Here is a 21,379-nt window from a genome sequence, read left to right as displayed (position 1 = left end):
GTTTCAGTAAGAATTAGTAGTCTCCACATCTCACTGTGAATGACAGTGTTGCTAGGGAAACTGATAATTATGTGGCAAAATGGAGGCTGTAGAATAGAAAAAGGGTTCAGAAGAAATGTAAGGTTTTGATCCAAATCGGCATGTTAATACTATAGTGTGTTGATCTTCCATAGTCATATAATTTAATAAATACCATTAATTATATGTTTGACAAGATACAGATGTCTAAACTGAAAGAATGAATAGAAATGAAAAGCTACTAGATACTGCTCATATTTTGTGTATGCCACAGCAGGAATATGTATTTATTATATATAAACTATAATTTTTTAAAAGTTAAAATATTCAAAAAAGTAAAAAATTTGGTTTGATTCCTGATGTTTTTCTTTAGATATCAATCTTATAGTGTTCCAGGTATAAAAATTATAATTCCATAAGAGCTCGAATAAATTACTTTTTTGGCTTCAAAGACTAAATCATATAGTCTCAAAACAGGTCATAAAGTAGTGAAGAAAGAAATACTACTTTTAAAATAATATACACAGTAATATCAACCCAGAGAAGCTAAATACTCTTCCTGAAGGCACACAGCTCCTCACTTAGTGGTAATGCTAATGCTAAATCCTCCTCTTTCAGCTGCCTAAGAGGCACTAGTTATAAATTACATCCTGTTTAGGGAAAACCCATTAGAAGGATATAAACCCAGTGAATGGATTCAAATCTCTAGATGTCATTTTAATTTTAAATGAAGATTTCTAATACTTTCCATTTTTAATGGCTAAGAGGTTAGTTCTAAAAGTTCATGATAGGATATAAACACTTGGTTATCAGGAAAACCTCACTGGAGACATTTTAATATGTGAGAAAGATCATGAAAAATCTAAAAAGCCCATTATAACAGGGTTTTACTGCACGTCAAAGTGTTGCCTCTGAGATGCTGGTCCTGTCATGACAACCCTGCTGCACTACATTCTTTTATTTTCATTTTCCAGGGACTACTATGTATATATTTAAAAAGATGAAGCCACACATTCCTGTGTATTTATCTCTATAATTATTATGTTTTCTAATTTGCAAATACACCACAGATATTAAAAGTCATTCATGTTCATATACGTACAATATAAGAATAAGAATGGTGTGTAAGAACATAAGTAATTTATTTATGGTTGGTGTATGAATGAAGATAATCATTTATAATATAAAATGTCTCCAGTGTTTTGGTCTTATTTCATCTTTGACATGAAAGACCTAAGTATACATGAGTACACCATGGTAAAAGCACAAAACTATATGGACTTCGTTAACTACATGAATCTCAAGTGCTGAAAGCACAGTCTGCCTTCCGATATTATGAAAAATAAAGTCACTTTATTCTAGTGACTTAAACATTCTAAAGCTTGGCTGGGCACGGCAGCTCATGCCTGTAATCCTAGCACTCTGGGAAGCCAAGGCAGGTGGATCACCTGAGATCAGGAGTTCGAGACCAGCCTGGCCAACAAGGCAAAAGCCCACCTCTACTAAAAATACAAAAATGGGCCGAGTGTGGTGGCACATGCCTATAATCACAGCTACTGGGGAGGCTGAGGCATGAGAATCGCCTGAACCTGGCAGGCGAAGGTTGCGGTGAGCTGAGATTGCACCACTGTACTCCAGCCTGGATGACAGAGTGAGACTCTCAAAAAAAAAAAAAAAATCTAAACCTTATTCATTAACACATAAGTAGTGTAGTTCATCCTACACAGGGTGAACTATACAATTTATAAGGCAGTTTATTGAATCTGTCAATTTTAGGATGATTTTAAAATAGTATTTAGCTTGTCTTTAGCCGGGATTTATTAATTCTACATATTAAAGTATTTATTTTTGATAAGACAAGAGCTAAAATGATTGGCTCCTATTTTGATAAGCCTTTTCCTCTTTCCCATGGAAGGAAGGTATTTCCAACTTTTAAATCTCAGGGCCAGAAAAAGAAAAATAAAAGGCCAATTACAAAGTTATGAAAAATGATTTTTGTGGTTGGGTTAAACAAACCTTGACTTAGGCCATCTTGGCAAGATGTTTGCTTGACATCCAAGTTCTCCATGGTATCCCCTTTAGAGACTTCACCAAGAGATGTTCTTCTCTCAAAGATGTTGTTATTATTGTTAACTTGAGTGCCATTTTGCTTCAGTAGCCTGAATACCTCAGCTTCCAAATCTCTAATCTAGGAAAAACAAATCCATTCATAAAACTCTAAACTATAACTCCTCTCCAAGTACAGCAAAACCATCTTATTATTTAGTGTCTTAGGGAACACAACTTACCCGCACTTGGAGGCCTTGCACTTCCACAAGATGAGCTTTTTCCAAATCTTCTATTTTCTTTCTTTCTGCTTCCTGTCTTTTGATGAAATCAAGCTCTCTTAAGAAGAAAATAATAGTTCTGATTATATCATACACTCAATAAATGAAAGTTCTTATCTGAAACAATAAACTGCATAATAGGATAAGCAACTGAACAGTTATTTAAATGGACAACATTCAATCAGTTAGAGGAAAATGTATAGTAATGAAAGAAACCAAAACATCTTTAATGGGTCACAAGGCAAAGAAAAATGATTTGATTCTGCTTATTATAGCTTATTATAATTTCCTTTTGTAGCTCCTGGTTCTAGAACACCCATACATATTTAGATAGGAGCGACTGCACTAATGATCCACGTTGGGTAATTTAGTGGAGATAATTACTTGTCAGGTAGAAATAATTCCATTTTTCCAATGTCATAAGCATAGTATAGTAAACTGATGTAACTAGATAAGAATTCAAAAAAGATAACTATAAGATTTCTATGAATAACAGTGAAGAGGGCCTGGGTGGGTCAGAAACATCAAGAGGGGCACTCACTTATAGACCTAAGGATAATAGGGGGAGAAGAGAAATAACTCCATTTTGAAAACCTGGAATAGAATATGCAAATTTAGCAAAATTTACTGTAAAATTATTTCATGAAAAAGAGTTTGGCAAAAAGTTAAAACAGTGATGTATTGAATTTATAGTCACAGAGAATAATTACTCCCCTTTTATCAAGAAATTTTTGATAGCAATCTCTTTTAAATATTAAAAACATCCTTTCCATAATAGGAAATAATAGAAATACGGTGAATCTTACATATATGCTTAGCTTCTGAGGCTTGGCATGGAAAGCTAGAAAAGGTATTGGCACTACTTATTTGTTCTAACTAGCCAGAAGTAACTGATGAAAAAAATCTAGTAAAAATCTCCGTGGTCAGTCTCCGTGACATTACATCGAGATCCAAGAGATAGGAGCAAAGGAGCAGTAGCTCAGAAACAGCTGCTGAAAATCAAAAACAGAATGTGGTAATGGTCTCTCTCCCTGCAGTGAACTGAGGCCCTCCTGATTCTCTAAACAGCTGAGAAATGCAGAGGGCAGGGCAGGGAGCCTTGCTAGTCGATATGTGCGCTGTCTGTAGTGGGAAATTCTGTAGCTACTGATCTAAGAATAGAGGAGCAGCCTGACTCAGGCCCCAGCTGCGGCTTGCGTGCTCCACATCCAATAGTCCGTCATTCTGTATGACTTTCAGCTGGGCTTCTTGCTTCTAAATCACAGAGGTGTTTCAAAAAGAATAAAGAAATTCAGATGTTTTAACAGTTACTAACAACAATTAATTATCAAAAACAGCCAAGAGGCCTGGTAGCCAAAAACTGTAAAATATACAAAACATAATCTCATGAAAAAGTAATAGAAGTGACTTCCAAAAAACTTAATGTGTATTTACGCTGTAACTATGCTCCTGGATAGGAAAGATATATCTGAGGTAATCTTTTCTATTCCACTAGATATTACAAAATTATTGGACATAAACCTTCTTTAGACAAACATAACTATTCTTTTTTTTTTTTTTTGAGACGGAGTCTCGCTCTGTCACCCAGGCTGGAGTGCAGTTGCCGGATCTCAGCTCTCTGCAAGCTCCGCCTCCCGGGTTTATGCCATTCTCCTGCCTCAGCCTCCCGAGTAGCTGGGACTACAGGCGCCCGCCACCACGCCCGGCTAGTTTTTTGTATTTTTTAGTAGAGACGGGGTTTCACCATATTAGCCAGGATGGTCTCAATCACCTGACCTCGCGATCCGCCCGTCTCCTCCTCCCAAAGTGCTGGGATTACAGGCTTGAGCCACCACGCCCGGCCAAACATAACTATTCTTTAGTCATCAGAAGTTGCTTACTTTTGTTGAAAATCCTTGATCAACTTCTTTGCCTTGTTGTATTTCTTTTCCAAGGCCTGATACTGGCTTTGAGTCTCTTTGAGATGTTCATTCACTGTGTGGCATAATGTTTGGGCCTCAATCCAGTAGCTTTCCAACTTCAACATTCTTTCCTTATTCTCTTCTATGTTTTGTTGGAGTTGGGTTTTTTCTAGTTCCCACCTCACTTTCTCATTTTCTGCTGCCTGCAGCTGGAGAAAGCAAATGTCAAGGAAAAGATAATTTGGCCACTTTGTAGCAAAAATCTCTCATTTTTATAGCATGTTGTAGATCAAGTTCTGTTATCATAAACAATCACTGAAACCACTTAAGATGAGAAAAGCAAGTATTATTTTTATAAATCCATAGATGATAAAATGGAAGCCTTGAAAAGTGAAATGATTTGTCCAAGGTCACACATTTGATAAGTAATAAAACATGGATTGGATTCCACATCGCATGATATTTCCATCACACCATGTGATCTGAAATGCTGTGAGCAGTAAAAGATGTTTCCGAGTTTGATAGGGATCTCTTTTAAATATTAAAAACGAATCTCAACATGTTTTGAGAGTTTTTTAAAAAATATACAATCATATATCAAAAGTTAACTAAAAAGGGAGTGGAGAGGGGCAGGGAGGAGAGAGGAGTTAGAAGCACAGTATGGCCTAATGGTTAAGAGGGGGTCCCTGGAGTCATTCAGCATAGATTTGAATCCCAGTTCTGCCATTATTGGCCATTAAACCTTGGATGGCCATTAAACCTTGGACATGTAATTGAAATTCTCCAAGACTCAATTATATCATCCATACAACAGAATTGTGATATAACACATCAGTATGCTTGAAATAGCTCCTTGGGCACAAGAATCATCTGATAAACATTAAGCACTTTCACTCTGCTTTTAACGCTTTTGATGATCTTATTTTGTTCTTTATTTCAATGAACATGAATACAGTCTATAGTTCACTATTTTACATGTAGTGTAATGAACTTCTCAAGCTTTATAAACCTAAATTCCCATAAAAATATAAAAGATAATGTAAGTAAAAGTATAAATTGTTGCTTGGTTAATTTAAGTCCCTCCCACGGAACAGAAAGCCGTAACCAGCTTTTTGTTTTTCTGCTTCTAGGGACTCTTAGGAATAGATAGTAAACTAGTCTAATACCCTCATTTCTACAGAAATCCAAGACTGATCATTTAGGTGAGGGCTCAAAAGTCATTCCCAATAACTCTCTGGCCTTCAAACTGGTACTTTATCTACTTTATATGCCTTCTTTAAAGTTCAAAATGATGCAGTCATTATGAACTATCAATGTTCAAAATCATATAGCATTTAGCAAAAGTAAACATGTATTTATATACACACACATCTATGTTTTTGCAAATATTTTTAACTAAACACATTTGCAAAACAGTTTACAAAGTTAGAAAGCAGCCAAAACAATTTCAAGATTAGGAATTCTATTATCGAAATGAATAATAAAGAATCATAATAAAGTGCTAATCTGTGGATATTACATGCCACCATAATGATGAAAAAATATAAAATGCTAATTTATGGTATTTTCTAAGTTAAATGTCTAGAGTCTAATACATAAGCTCCATTAAAACATTTACAATCACAGAGAAAAAGAGATCTTTTTAAAACAACAATCTAAAAAATCTTCAATTCTTTATATGTCAAGAGACAATACAGGAATAGGTTATTTACTGCATCTTTTATTAAGCAATGTTTTGTATCAAGTTGTTTATTTAGCAACCACTACTAATTTGAAATTATTCACGGAGCTGGACTAACACTGTGAATGATGTATAGATGTATTTTGACTACAGAGCTGCAGAGTAAATTAGCTGAGAATAGCATTTAACCAAAATAGCCTTGGTAATTCATCTCCATTTAAAACACATGGAGAAACCAAAACAAGTGTTCAATGTGAACAACAAAACAGATCATTAGTGGTAGTGGTGGTGGTTGGGGGGTCATTATGTCTTAATTTTTAAAAGGGAAACAATAAAGAATATTGCTTTAAAAGTAATTTAAAATATATTTTTAAATCTTTGAAATTGTATATTTGATAAAACTAAATTGCTAGAATTGGGTCTCATACAAGTGCCTTAAAGTTTGTCAATTAAAATATATAGACTAATAATACATACTCCCCTTTATCAAGACCTTTTCTCCCCCACAAATTTAAATTATGTGAACCAAACAACTAAAAATTTCCAGTAGTACCTGGCACTTAAAATAAATTATGCATGTATTAAGTTTATGATATTTAATTATTAGAAATTAGAACTTGTTTATAAAAAATTGATGTGCTATACTAAATTTGTTCCTACAAATAAATGATTAAATCTATTTATAATAAGGTAAGTAAAGAGGAGATATAGTAGCTTTGCTTAAGGAATTAGTAATCAAAACATACTTTGCATGCTTGAACCATTAAAAACATTACTTAAGGAAATCTCAGAGGCCACATATGTGCAAATACATAAATATATATATCTAAAATATTGTGTAATTTGCACTGAGGGGGATGTGGGTGTTTGCTCTCACTGGTAGGTTTGTCTATGTACCTAACAGTGAAAATGAATCCATCACATTTGTATTCTTTCAAATATACAGGGACAAATCATTTAGTCCTAGGGTTGAATTTATTCATAGTATCTTAAGTTTAAAAAGTAAAATTCAAACACCATGTTTCGGTGCTTACCTTGGTCTTCAATTTTTGAATCTCTGCTTCTGTAACTGCATGTTTGATTTGCAACTGAAAATTGAAAAGAAAGAAAAAATCTGAACTAAGAAAGTGTATCTATATTTGTAAAGCCTCAGCAGCTACAAGAATGCCTTATTACATAGTAAAAGGCCTAGAAAAGTGCTGCAGTGCAGCAAGTTGTAAATTAAAGTGTCTACTGTGTGAAATGACACTGGGTGCAAACTAATTAAACACAGTTTATGGTCTATACTCCCTAACATCAGATTAGGTTACCAATTTAATTGCTCAGGGACCAAGAGAAGAAAACACTTTTTATTGCCCTCTTTGCAGCTCTTCCTTTATGGTTTGAGTGTCAAGGAACTGTTTCCTTGCTAAGCCTAGCTAACCGAACGGCATAAGCAGGCAAGTGAGCTGGTAGTGTGATTTAATTCCAAACCTGGCAGTGTGAAGATTTATTCCAAATCTGCAAGAAAGGTGGCGCTATGGTCCCGTGAGTTGCAAGCACATTCTGCTCAGCAGCTCCGCTGCAAAGGGAGAGAGGAGGACTGCAATTGCACGGGGAAATCTCTGATATATATTTTTTATTTTAATTGCAAGAAACGTACAGATCCAGATTTCTGTCTTCCAAAAGATCTGCTCCTTTTGAAGACTCAGACCCCCAATAGCTTCTGCTACAGCTTATTAGCATAAGAGTAACAGTTTACATTTGTTTTGCTTGTCCCTTCCCCGTTTTGTTTTCTTTGTAAGGGAAGAAGAACAAACTGAACGAATCATTCATTTTCCTTAGGGGATCAATAAATACTCCCAAATTTAAGGAAACAACTTATGGGTTCACAATTTCTTGTCTGAAATCCTTGGGGCCAGATGTTTTCGGAAGTCAGCATTCTTCCAGCTTGAGAAAGGTAGTTACGACGTATCTTCTACAAACTCTTTATTACCCACAGTAGGGTCTTTAGAGGCACTCTATAGTCAAACACATGACTTATTTTTGCCGCCAAACATGAATATTCCCACTAAGTGAGGTACATAAAAGACTGTAAATAGCACCTGTTAGGTCAGGTTGTACCACTAAATTAGTTTGACACAAAATTACAAAAAAGACTGGGGGCATTTTGGATTTAAGACTGTATACATGAGGGGCCATAAACTTTTACTATTACTGTAATCAAGTAAGGCTAAGAGGTTTTCTTATCAGAAGTGAGTGAGTCTGACAGAAGGATAGAAATGTGGAGTTTTCAGACTAGCAATGAGAACCTGTGGAGACTACAGCACCTCCTAAACCTCAGCCTTCTCTTGGGTTTGCAACCTGTATTCCCTTGGTTTTTACCAAGTTCGTGGGGACACGTGGGAAGGATGATAAGGGGAAGATGGAAGAATCAAGGACAGGTTTATTCGACCCCCTTGGATGCCAGTGGCTAACTGCCCAGAACCTGAGGGTTCCTAAGTTCCTTGTAAAGTGCTCCCTCCTGTTATGCAAAAGACCATGAGGTCTGCACTGCCACAGCTCTTGTTACTGCTCTTGGTGCTGAGAGGTGATTTTGAAACTTTTAAGTTTGATTCTGCCCCACTCACACTGCTTACATTCTTCCTGACCTCGTCACTCTGGCCATCTTGCTGGTGTGGCTATTGCTCCTTGCACCCTCACTTGCTCCTAGGGGCTTCTATGCTTGAACAGTTTCTAGAGTAGGATCGTATGTGGAAATGTTATTTTTATAAGGCACAAAATCTGGCTCTTTTAGTTTCTTACCACAGCACAAGTGGTACAATTCTTACTTACCTGCCTTTAGCAGATGCTCAGAGCATTAGTGCACCTGGCAAGGAATCTAATCACAAGTTTTCTCAATGACTAGATTGGAAGATGGTATAAAGACACAACAGTGCTGCTCAGAAATCCCTGCAATTCCCTACCCCCTCACTGATGAGGTCTATGCTCATCTTAAGTCCTAGCCTGGACTGATCTTTTGGAAGCCTGACAACACCAGGCTAGCCAGTGAGATAGGCTTGAATGCCCAGTGGATACTCCAACTTGTAGGCTCTTCTGAACTCATTTTAGACACGGGAAGACTAAAGATTAGAGAAGACAACCAACCTGGTCTCATCCTCACAGTGAATCACCATTAAAACCAGGACTAAAACCTGGATCTTCTCGTTCTGATTCAATGTCATTTTCCTTAGAAAATAAGGATCAATTCAATAGGCATTCATTGAAGAGTTGTTATGTGCAGGATGCTGTGAAAATAACTTTTTCTCCCTCTAATAAATATTAAGGCTAATCTCCCCCACCAGTATAAACTAATAACGTAAAAAAGGGCAAAAGTACTTAGACATTAGACACATTATTTATATATAAATCTACAAAAACAATGTATATGCACACACACATACATGGCTATGTGCTAAGGAATCCAGAAAATCCATATACTTAGGTGATTCTGAAGGATTTGCAATTGTTATTGACAAGATCTACTTCTTGTTCTTTCAACCATGTGCCAAGAATGAAGAGTAATTAGACTGTTTGAATTCATCTCTGGCCTACCATGTACTCTATGGAGCATTAGAAAATTACTTAACCTCTCTTATTTCACTTTCCTCGCCTGTAAAATTCAGTTCCGTATAAGTCATAACCTTCCTTATTGGATGATTAAGTGATATAACCCATATAAAGCACTTAGTACAGTGGCTAGCATAGAGTACGTCCTCAATAAACTCAGCCAGGACCAAGACACAATGGTCTGAAGAATTCAAATATGATTACCCCAGCTTCACCTTGCAGTTAAATGTGCTAATGGCTATAAAATGTCACACCTGAAGTAAAATGAATACCTCTGATTCTATTTAAAGAGAAGCAAGAAATCAAAAGGGCAGATTTCAAAGTGAACACTGCACTATGGGCAAGTGCCAGATTTTATTAAGTCCTGGTAGGGTAACCAAATACGTGGCATGCAGCTTGTTGGGATTTTGGACTTTCTTTTCTCAGATCACTGTGTCTTCTGTAAGTTGCTTCTCTGGACCTCACTTTCCCATATGAAAAATGCGAGCTCCAAGAGCCCTTTCACATATGACAGGTGTGACATTTACGAAACGAAGAACCTGAAGGTAGTTGTCAAGGTTGCAGACTTTAGAAATTCTTGTCCTGAGCCAATATTTTCTTTCTTGTGAATAAATACACTAGATTAATCCACAAACTGTGGGACAAACCCAGGTAAAACTGTGAAACAGCCCATGTTGATCTATTCTACCCTTCCCATCTCACCAAAAATGGATAACAGGAGGGAACTGAACTAATTAGCAGTGAGGTGAGAACAACTGATGAAAGTTTGGACTGTTACTAAGTATAGCTAAATTCTTTACATATAGGAAAGCAGAATGAATTGTGTAAATTCACACATTATTCAGAATGGACAAAATTTTCTTAGTACACATAAGTCCTAAAATTAAAAATATGTGATTATTTTAATTCTGTATGTACATTAAGAGAATTTCTACAAATCCATCACTATTGACAAGAAAAGCATCAAAAATACAGTAACTGAACTCTTTCATTTTACTTAGTATGGACCTGTGTCTAGTGAGCTTACGCTGGAAGGCTATTAGTTGCCAAAGCCAGGTTTTAGAAATCTCAGCCCATGGTTCTTTCCACTAATACTAAATTTCTTACATCTGTAAGCCCCTTTATTTTTAATCATCTCCCTTTATCATTGCAAATGACTGGGGGAGGCAGGGCAGGTGTTGTGAACCTCATGGTTCAGATGAGGAAAGAGGCTCAGGGAAGTCACACACCTTCTTCAAGTTCCCACTAGAAACAGGTGGTAGAGTGGAAGCAAAACCAGATTTGACTCTTCCTACGTCTGTTCCTCCCTTAACCATGTATCTAACTGAACCAGTTGCTTTGGGATATATTTTTCATTTACTCTTCCCCCAAACCCCAAGGCATATGTCATCATCATAACCTCTCAGATGAGAAGTTATTACTCCAACTGGAAACCATGGATCACTTCTGGTAGTCTGAGCATTCTGACACTGAATGCAAAATGGTGCTTAATCAGCTGCTGTTGTTATTAATGAAGCTTAGAAAGCACACCTCCACCTCCCTTAATAATCAATTGGCATTTAGTGACTGAGACTATGTGCTAGGTACTACGCTAATCACTGAGGATACACGAACATGACATAGAATCTACCTTCAAGATACTTCATGGAGATTAATAAATACCACCTGTAAGAATTCTCCAGCTCACCCTGTGAGAAAGGTCAGAGGCAACTTGCTGCTGGATGGCTTGTTTAGTCTTTTTTTCTATAGCCAGATCAGATGTCATGTGTCTTTGGCCGGTTTGTCCAGACGTGGACCCTACTTTCCAAGCAAAGTGAGCAAGATGGACCCAAGATATCTCCATTTCATGAGGAAAAGAAAATTGCTTTTCACAGGGGTGAAGGACCTTGACAAAAGGAGCATAGTTGGTTAAAGGTTGAGTGTTCTTATTCTAGAGCAGTTCCCTTTCCACATGTTTAAGAGATTTATGTCAAGAATCAATAACCTTTTCAAAGTACAGGTCCAAGAGTTTGCAAGAATGGTCAGGTAGGCTGCCTGCAGGGATAGAAGGTCAACAGGGCTGGTTAATAGAAATAGAGCCTGAAATGCCTGCTGGAGTTTTTGGGCTTCAGAGAAGCTAGGTTTGGAGAAAAGACTTGGGATTAGGAGGGCGTAAATAAAAAGAAAAGGTTAAGAACTGTAGGTCAAAGTCTTTTAACTTACAAGACCATCTCTTTCATCTCTTTTGTCATCTTTAACACGGAAGCCATAGATATGCACCTCAGGATTTCAGCACAAATAAACATACACATTCCTATGAGAACAGGAGCTTTCATTTAACATTCTGAAGGTGTACCTGCTGTGTATAATTTTTTTTTCAAGAAGATGAATACAGAACATGTACTCATATTACTGGATCGATATAATCCAAATATAACTGTGCTAAAAATAGAAACACCCTTTACACAGAAACTTAAATAGGTGAGACTGAACTTTTGCCCTCTCTCTACTTATCCTGTGAGAGCATGGAAAACATTTTTCTTTAAAAAGTGAAAAAAATCTTTGCAGGAAACGTTTTAAGAGAGTTCTAGTTCTAGAAATATTACAATCAGATAACAGCAACATTTTCTGCTGTTGCTTTACAAAAGCAAATCAATAACTAATATTTGCAGAGAACTTTATAAAGTGCTTTCTAGATTGGAATCTAAATTTTTACAGTTATATTTATGAGTATTTGAGTGATGTATTACCTACAACAATGTGGCTTCACAAAAGAAATCAAAGTTGTTTTTAACTACATTTTGGTGTTAAGTTGAAGCTTTGCCACAATTCTTTGTAATTTCTGCTGAAAAGTTTACGTATGGTATCTATCCTACTTATTAACAAAAGTGTTTTACTTACGGAATCATGTATGCAAAATGAACTAAAACTGGCTGACTGAACAATATCACAATCTAATCTGAATGGTAACACTAATTGCAGCATATGTAGCATAGGGTGAGATTCTCTAACAAGGTCACTCCCTAAGTAGGTACTCATAAACTTGTTATTAATGATGCTGCTGCTGGATGTAGCTGATGGCCTATAATTACAGCTCTTTTTTTAAATAAGTAACTGTTTGCTATTAAGTAGGCAGCAATTTATAGCTTCCCTACATGTTAGTGGACACTTTCATAAAGATAACTTAATGTTATTATCCCACACATTGAGTTATTCCTCAATTATTCCCTCAAATATGTTTTCCAAACTTTTAGATTTCTCTCCTTCCTCAGGAACACCAATTGTTTCTAGTCTGGACATTTAACATAGTCCCAAACTTCTTGGAGACTTTACTCATTTTTTAAAAAATTCTTTCTTATTTGTCTTTGGTGGATTGGGTTAATTTGAAAGCCTTGTCTTCAAGCTCTGAAGTTCTTTCTTCAGAGCTTGTTCGATTCTACTGCTGAGACTTTCCAGTGCATTTTGCATTTCTGTGTGTTCTTGATTTCCAGAAGCTGTGACTTGTTTTTTTATTTACGCTATCTATTTCACTGAAAAACTTTCTTTCATTTCCCATATTGTTTTTGATGTCTTTAAGTTGTACTTTACCTTCCTCTGGTGCCTCCTTGATTAACTTAATAATTGACCTTCTAAAATATTTTTCTGGCAATTCAGAGATTTCATCTTGGTTTGGATCCATTGCTGGTTAACTGGTATGATCTTTTGGGGGTGTTAAAGAACCTTATTTTATCATATTACCAGAACTGTTTTTTCTGGTTCCTTCTCATTTGGGTAGACTACATCAGAGGGAAGATCTGGGATTCAAGGGCTACTGTTCAGATTCTTTTGTCCCACAGTGCGCTCCCTTGATTTGGTGTTCTCCCACTTCCCCTAGGAATGGGGTTTCCTGAGAGCTGAAATGTAGTGATTATTTTTGCTCTTCTGGGTCTAGCCACCCAGTGGAACTACCAGGCTCTGCGCTGGTACTAGGGAGTATCTGCAAAGAGTACTGTGATGTGATCCATCTTCAGGTCTTGTAACCATGGATACCAGCACCTGCTTTGGTGGAGGCAGCAGGGGAGTGACATGGACTCAGAAGGGTCCTTGGTTGTATTTTTGTTTGGTGTGCTGGTCTTATATTGGTTGGACTCCAGTCAGGAGGTGGCAATTTCAAGAGCACATGAGCTGGGGTCCTATAGGGAGGATGCATATTTGCCCTAGGGACACCTGGTTAAGTATTCAGGTTTCTCAGGCAGTCAGCAGGGCCATGGAGCTCCCAAGAGATTATAAGCTTTGTCTTCAGCTACCAGGGTGGATAGAGGAAGACCACCAGGTGGGGGGAGGGACAGGAGTGTCTTAGCTCAGTCTCTCCTTGGGCAGAGCTTGCTGTGGCTGCTGTGGGGGATGGAGTTGTGGTTCCCAGTTCAATGAAGTTCTATTTCCAGGGGGATTATGGCTGCCTCTGCTGAGTCACATACGCCACCAGGGAAGTGGGGGAAAGCCGGCAGTCACAGGCCTCACTCTGCTCCCACGAAGTCCAGAGTCCTAATGGCCAGTTTCACACCCACCATGCCCTTCACAACAGCACCAAGTCTATTTCCAGGAAGCTCATGACCAGCGCTGAGAACTCACCCTAAACCACGAGCCTCCCTGTTGAGAAAGCAAGCAGACTCACAGTCTTTTGGCATTTCAGGGAGCCTGCAGTGGTGATCCAGTTCCTTCGAAAGGTCTGTGGGTTCTCTTGGCTTTCCTGGTATTTTCCTGTGGTAGTTCTTGGGGTAAAAGTTCACGATGTGAGTCTCCACATGCTGTTCTGTCCATCCAAGCAGGAGCCGCAAGCAGTCCTGACTCTTATCTGCCATTTTAATCCTCCCAGTTTTTGTTTATTTATTTGAGACGGGGTCTCGTGTGTCTCTGTCACCCAGGCTGGAGTGCAATGGCAACCTTGATTGCTCACTGTAACTTCCAACTCCTAAGCTCAAGCCATTTTCCCACCTCAGTCTCCCAAAGAACTGAGATTATAGGTATGAGCCACCATGACTGGACATATGGCAGCTTTTATTTAACCCACTCCAGTAATATGTTCTGTTACTTATAGCTGGATACTTAGGTAACTTATGTATGTATGTGACTTACATAATGAATAAAGGGCACTATAAAATTTTAGGGAGGATGAGAAAAAAGGCTTTAATTAAACAAATATATTCCATGAACTTGGATTAAAAGTTTCAATGTGATATTTAAAATGCCAGTTCCCTGCAAATTTACTAGTTTAACATAATTACAACAAAAAATGCAGATTATTTTTCAAGGGTATTTATAAAGTGATTCATACATTTTCTTGAATAAGTTGAAAAATAAAGGAATTTTTGAAAAGTAGGAATAATGTGACTTAGCCCATCAATATTGATGTATATTCTAATAGTATTGCACTGAAGAAAAATGAGAAGATGGAGCAGACTATGAAGCCATAAGCAGTTCAGAAGGTAAAGGCACAAATTCTTTAGATAATAATGTTGGCCCTCTCACCAAAGGGAAATTGGTAAATAAGCATTTAATAAAAGGGTTAACCAACTTTTGTTGGCTATTTGGAAACGTTAAATTAGGTACATGTCTTATATCATACAACAAATTCCAGTATATGTTTGATGCCATTCATTCCCTAAATATTTCACCACTAACTATATGCCAAGAATTGTACAAAGACTGAGGACGCGATAATAAACAAAAACATCGGAGCTTAGAGTCTAGCAGGAAGATAGATACAAAACAGGCCCAAAGTACAACTGATTGAGATAATGTCAGTCTAATGTGTTCTGCCCAAGTAGTAAAACATACTTTTGCTTAAAATAATTAAGACAATCCTGTAACATGAAACTTTGTAAAGACGCTAATATAATATGACCCTTTACACTCACCCCAAGTTTTGGGCATAATCCTGTTAAAAGTACCTAGTGCTATATAATATTTGGACATGTATATTAATCACATAAATCACAAAAAGAGTGCCACACAGGTGATACGCAGGGACAATATTCTAAAGAAATGAATATATTAATGTTAAATGTAAAACCAAAGAAGATAAAAGAATTGTAAGTGGGACAATGTGATATTGCCTGTTATTGAGGTGAGGACAAAATTCCAATTCTTAGAAAGCAAAACTGAAAGAAAGTTACAGACCTGGTTACTCAGGCTAAAAATAAATCAGCCACGTTACACAGAATCAGCCAGATCACACAGCAGTCTACACCAGGGTCAGCAACATTTTTCAGTAAAGGACCAGAAAGCAAATAATTTAGGATTTGCAGGCCATACAGTCTCTGTTGCAACTACTCAACTTTGCTGTTATGGTATGTTATCAGCCACAAACAATAAAGACATGGGCATGCTTGTGTTCAAATAAAACTTTATTTATAAAAAGTAGGCCAGATTTGGACAATATATCGTAATTTGCTAACACCTGGTCTAGACCACTCTACACAATGGTGCATGCTTAAAACAGTATTTATGGAGCTTTGAGTCCTTGGCTCAATTTTGAAAATGGAAGATATAACTTTCCATATATTATCTGTGCCCTGTAGGCTCTTCACCTTCCATAAAAGAATACAGACCCTTCTTCCAGCTCAATTATCTACCAAAGACTAGGGGTCATACTTACCTGGCAAAATGAAAGAGCTGTTTTACAGGCTTTTGCCAGGGAATACTACTTTGATCTCATTGCCTTCAATATTTGTTAAAGTTGGGTTGTGAGTTAAAATATTCTTAGAGAACAAGGCATCTACCTACTTTTCTTGATAACTTATATTCTTTGACCAAATAAGGGCTGCAGAGAAACAGGTAACTAGATTACACCTCTTCCTCACACTCAGCCACTTTCTGCAGAACTTTTCTTTTTCTGCATTGCTCTTTGGTTTGAAGATATCAGTTAATTTAGAAAGTCTTTATAAGAAATGAACAAGTTGTAAATAATGACATATTTCTCTTCAATGATGGAGAATACTCTTCCAAAACAAGGAAAGATAAACTGCTTGGGGACCTGTTAATCACTGTTTCTGTTTTATATGTGTCAGGGTTCTGAGATGTTACTTTGGAAGAAAAGCTATCCACATTTCCTCCCCCAAGGTTCTATTCTTGGCCCTTCTCTAAGAGCACATTGCCTCAGGAGTCTGACCTCTTCAGACTCTGAGACTGCATCACCATACTCCCTTGCCTGGGTTTGCAAGCATCAGCAGAAAAGGAAAGCAGAGTCAGGGTATATATTCTTACCCTTGCCCCAAGGATGCAGCTTTTAGCAGTGGCTGCATCTTATAAAGCTGCGGATGTTGATGGTAATAGCCTCCTGCTGTTGCCAGTCCCCATGCACTTCAACACCCCTTGTTAGTACTATTAACTCTGTTCAAACTCTCTTCAAGTAAACCCTTTGGGTATGCCATCTGATGCTTATTAGAAACCTATTTCATGAACAGAAAGACAAAAAGAGCCTTTTTAGGAAATCCCTGCCTTAAGAGAAAAGCTTATCACCAGGTACCAAAACTTCTGTAAAACTGAAAAAACGTAACTTAAACATCATAAAACTGCATATGTAAGTTACTGCTTGAAATTATGGGCTACATGTATGTCACTCTGACAAATAAGCACTTAAATCAATGATTGTGGAATGAGATTTACTGAAATTCTACTTGAAATTCAATGAGACTCAAGACAACCTGTTATTAAAAAGCTTTCATTTGCAAACTGATTATTCTTAATATATTATTTCAACAGAAATATACACTTAATGAAATGAACAGGCATAGAGAAATATTTTGCAGCTTAGTGGCATACCTCTTTGAACTTGTGACTGAGCTTGCTTGTGTCCAGGTCTGATGGGGAAAACATGTCTTCATTCTCAGGCAGCTCAAAGACTTCAATGGCCATGTCGCTGCCAGGAAGGACAGGTCCTACCTCATCTTCTTCTTCATCTGTGGCATATTCTCCTGTCTGAAAGGAAGGGGATTTCAGAAATCCAGCTGTCCTTACCCCAGATGGAGGTGAGTTATTTGAAAATATTTTATAAAAGAGAAGTAAGACATGTACCCAAATGGTGAAAGTGTAAGTAGGTTTTTCAGTCAAGCATGCCCCATGCAGTCAATGTTATAAACAAATGTTAGTTTAAAGATCCAAAGTGACAAACCTATGCCATATACAAGTGCGTTTCTAAAAATCTACTAGTATCAGTGGCATCTTTAATATAGAAACAAGAATTGTTTTTTCAATCTGAGTATTTGATTATTTCACCAAATAAAATTATGTTGCTGTGGGAAATAAGTAATTTCTTCAAATTCTCTTTGTGAATACACCACCCAATACTGGGAGCAAGGAAAAGGGAAGGGGAGTTTAACGAATCACAGAGTTGGAAGGGACCTTAATTAAGCCTTGCAAAGGTTTAGCTGATTAATTCTCCTAAGCTTTAAACAGTTCTGTTTTGTTTGCTTGTTAATTATTGTGGTGGTGAACTAGTGAGCTGAAGAATAAACCAAAGGTTTCTAACTTGCAGCCTGCACCAAGTGTATTGTTTTGCCTGCCTAGCACATTTATAAATCTGAATATTTTGTCAACGGGAGAAAAATGTTTCACATAAAGTTCTAGATTTCCAGCTTTCCTTGAGAAAGCCAAACATCTGTTAATATAGGCATACTGGGACATTATAACAATTGGCAAGTTAGTAGTGATTGCCCCTTTTAGAGGAATTATATGCTTTCTAATACCCCACAACTTTTCTAATGCCATATTGTTTCATGTTGTTAGTTTCACCCCTTTGTAATACCCACCGGTCCCTGTAGGTATCTGAGTTCATGACCTCTGGAATAAACGTTCCTCTTTGCCACTAATTTCCTTAACCTTATTAGAAAGTAGATCCTCTCCTGGCAGCATCAAGCTATGATACTGTAATTCAAAATAATTGTTTTAAATCTATACCTTATGATACAATTTAAAGATAAATCACTGACAGAGTTAAAAAGACAAAGTTCATTGAACTCATCCCTGTTCCTTCAGGTAGCATGTTATCTAACACATAAAACAGAGATAGGAATTCATATTGTCTTTAAAACACTTTCATGAACAGTGTACTGACTGATCTATTCCTTTGATTAAATAGGCTCAGCATCTGATTGCTGTTTTTTTCTTTTGATTCTGTATTATATTCTTCCTGCCAAAGCAGGAACCCCCCGCTTCACCGTTCCCCTTGCCCATGTTTGCACATGAAGGAAATCTGGTCCTTAATCCCAATCTAATAATTCCCAATGTCTGAAAGACCATTATTAAACTGCCTTCAGATTTCTCTTTTTCAATAAAATAATTCTAGTTGCCTCAAAGGTAATTTGCTGTAATTGTCTTTGTGGTTGCGCTCTGATTTCTCTCCAAGTTTTCTACGTTTCTCTAAATTGCAGAGCCTGAAAGTAGACACAGTTTCTAGTAAGGAATTTGAAGGTCATCGACCATGATGAACACACTGCCACAGCATCCTTCACGCTCTACCTCCCCACACAGAGGCTATTATCATGGAGAACTTGACATTGGTGGCATCTGTGTACAGAAGTAAGCTCAGAATATTCCATGTGGAGCAATGATTTTCCAAACTGGTTACAGGTTAGTTGGAACCTTTATTTTCCCCATATATAATCACAGGTGATTTGACTAAAAGGAAAAGAGGTTGGTGGCCTCCAGTTTGATCCTATATATCTCCTCAGTACCTGGAACTCTAGATCTCTGTAGAAATCAGTCTGAAAATATCTAAACTACAAATACCAATTCAAATGTCTTTGCCACTGGCAGGTGAAGGTAGCTCAAGAATGGGAGCTGGCTGGTCAGATAGCTTATACTTATTTATTAGCACAATGAGATCCTACAAATCTTAAAAATCTCTAATTCCAGATTTGGCTTTTTTTTTTTTTTTTTTTGTATTCCGTGAATTAACTCATCTCCTGTTCATACATATTTCTACAGCCAACAAATACTTGGTAAATTCCAGTGAAGTTAATTAACAGGAAAGCAGTAAGACTGGCAAGTAAGTAATCTCAAGATACCTTGCTGAAAAATTTTCATATAGAGGTATAAAACTGTGTACTTGTTTTTAACCCTATCATTACAACTGGCAGCAAAACCCAAGCCTTTATTATGAAGGCTTAAACCAGGTATATAGAATTCACTATATACAGCATTGAATGACTCAAGAAACTCTTATGCTAAATTTAAAGTATGCTTAAGCCATAACAATGTGGCATATTTTAAACATGAGTTGAAATGAACAATTTGATTTCCTTTTGCTAGCTTGAAAATAAATACTTGTTCACTATATGTGAGAGAATTAATATAAATATGTGCCTAGAATGGGACCTGACATATAACAGGATCTCAGCAAATATTTTTAAAAGAATAAATCCAAGAATGCCAATGCATTAACTTGGTAATATACAGAACTTCCTAAGGAGGTTTTCAGTAATATCAAGAAAATGAACTGTGGTCACTTGTTAAGAAGGCAGTAATATATTATACTAACAATCTTACTGTGAATAACAGGAATAGCGTATGCACAACATATGCAATTCTTACCTCTAAGTATAAGTTGCACTTTGTTATCCATATACAATTTAACTTTGAAAATTATCTTCAGAAATGTAAGTTGTTAAGCGTTCTTCTTGATTCTTTTGTGGACTTTGCCAGTATCCTCTCCTTCCCAATACCCAAATTACCTGCAGTACTGTTAAAATTCTTATCACTCATTTCATCTTTTCATTTACTAATGCCTTCTTTCTCCAATTAGCCTTATAAGCATCCTGAGGATAAATACATCTTTTGCTGTCTTGATTCTACTTATTACTTATTATAGGCTAGGGATATCATGTTTAAAACATTATAATTCTCTCTTCCTGAACAGTTGCCATTCCACCCTTAAATAGGCTTTAGGATAAAGGATGTATTTACTACAGAATCTCCTAAATACCTGGAAATAAAAAAGTTACAGTTAGTGGACTAAGAGAAATAGATTCTTCTAATATTTTATCTTTATTGAAAATGGAAATTATTTTTGTGGTTACACGGCAAATAAAATACATAACATGGAATGTGTTAGCAGAATGTTGTAAATCTCAAAATTAGATTGGATTAAATCTGCCATTTACAAAGGAAGATGAACAATGTTGTACCAAAAAAAACCCCAAAACCAACAAAACCCAAAATTACTACAACAAAGTATTTCCATTGGCATCTAGCTCTATTTCTGCTCAAATTAAAAATCTTTCAAGTAACCAGAGATTCTTGAAATTCTTTGTCCTAACACGCAAATCCACTTTAAATGTGGCACTAACAGTTTTTTGGGTAAAAAACTGACAGAGATAGTAAATTTTCCTTTTCATGTCTTTACCTACCTTTTTGATTAATATATGATATATATGATATTATATGAAATATGATATTTTTAATAGCCCCACACAAAGGGGTTAAAAAATGAAGAGCAATACTTTTGCAACTTACTGTGTGCTCAGCATTGTACATTCTTCAACTACGGGATATGGGTGTTACCATACTATCTTAATTTGAGGAAACTGAGACTCACAGACCATACCTAAAGTCAATTAGTCAAATTATTGAAGCTACATCCAACATATTTCAAAGCCTATGCTCCTTCTTCTATGCTATGATGCTTCCAGTCTACAGAAATTAAAGTTCTGCAGAAAAAAAAAATTGGGAATATACTTTTTAATGATCCCAACCCCAAACCTGGGTGGATAATCCTGTTGTATTGAAATTCACCTTCCACGGCTTTGAACATTATCATGAATTCACTTTGAAGACTCACACCCCTGTATAGTGGGCTCCAAAGTTCTTGTCCTCTTCTCTTCTCTCATAATATGCTTAACCTGGGC

The 21,379-nt window shown here is 36.7% G+C and overlaps 1 protein-coding gene across 2 annotated transcripts in view; it reads right to left on the bottom strand.

Annotated features, from left to right (window-relative positions):
- The window catches only part of PPP1R9A (protein phosphatase 1, regulatory subunit 9A), a 398,730-nt gene that overhangs the window by 37,745 nt on the left and 339,606 nt on the right, over positions 1-21,379 (bottom strand). For both annotated transcript variants that reach the window (XM_011955092.1, XM_011955093.1), the window contains exons 8-12: positions 17,298-17,453; positions 6,962-7,015; positions 4,226-4,455; positions 2,307-2,403; positions 2,035-2,206 (exon numbers count right to left, since the gene is read on the bottom strand). In XM_011955092.1, the coding sequence (XP_011810482.1) occupies positions 2,035-2,206; positions 2,307-2,403; positions 4,226-4,455; positions 6,962-7,015; positions 17,298-17,453 (709 nt within the window). The remainder of the gene's footprint in view (positions 1-2,034; positions 2,207-2,306; positions 2,404-4,225; positions 4,456-6,961; positions 7,016-17,297; positions 17,454-21,379) is intronic.

The sequence above is a fragment of the Colobus angolensis genome, unplaced genomic scaffold (assembly GCF_000951035.1).
Source record: "Colobus angolensis palliatus isolate OR3802 unplaced genomic scaffold, Cang.pa_1.0 Scaffold394, whole genome shotgun sequence".
Taxonomy (NCBI): Eukaryota; Metazoa; Chordata; class Mammalia; order Primates; family Cercopithecidae; genus Colobus; species Colobus angolensis.
This window is presented reverse-complemented; position numbering and strand designations above follow the sequence as displayed.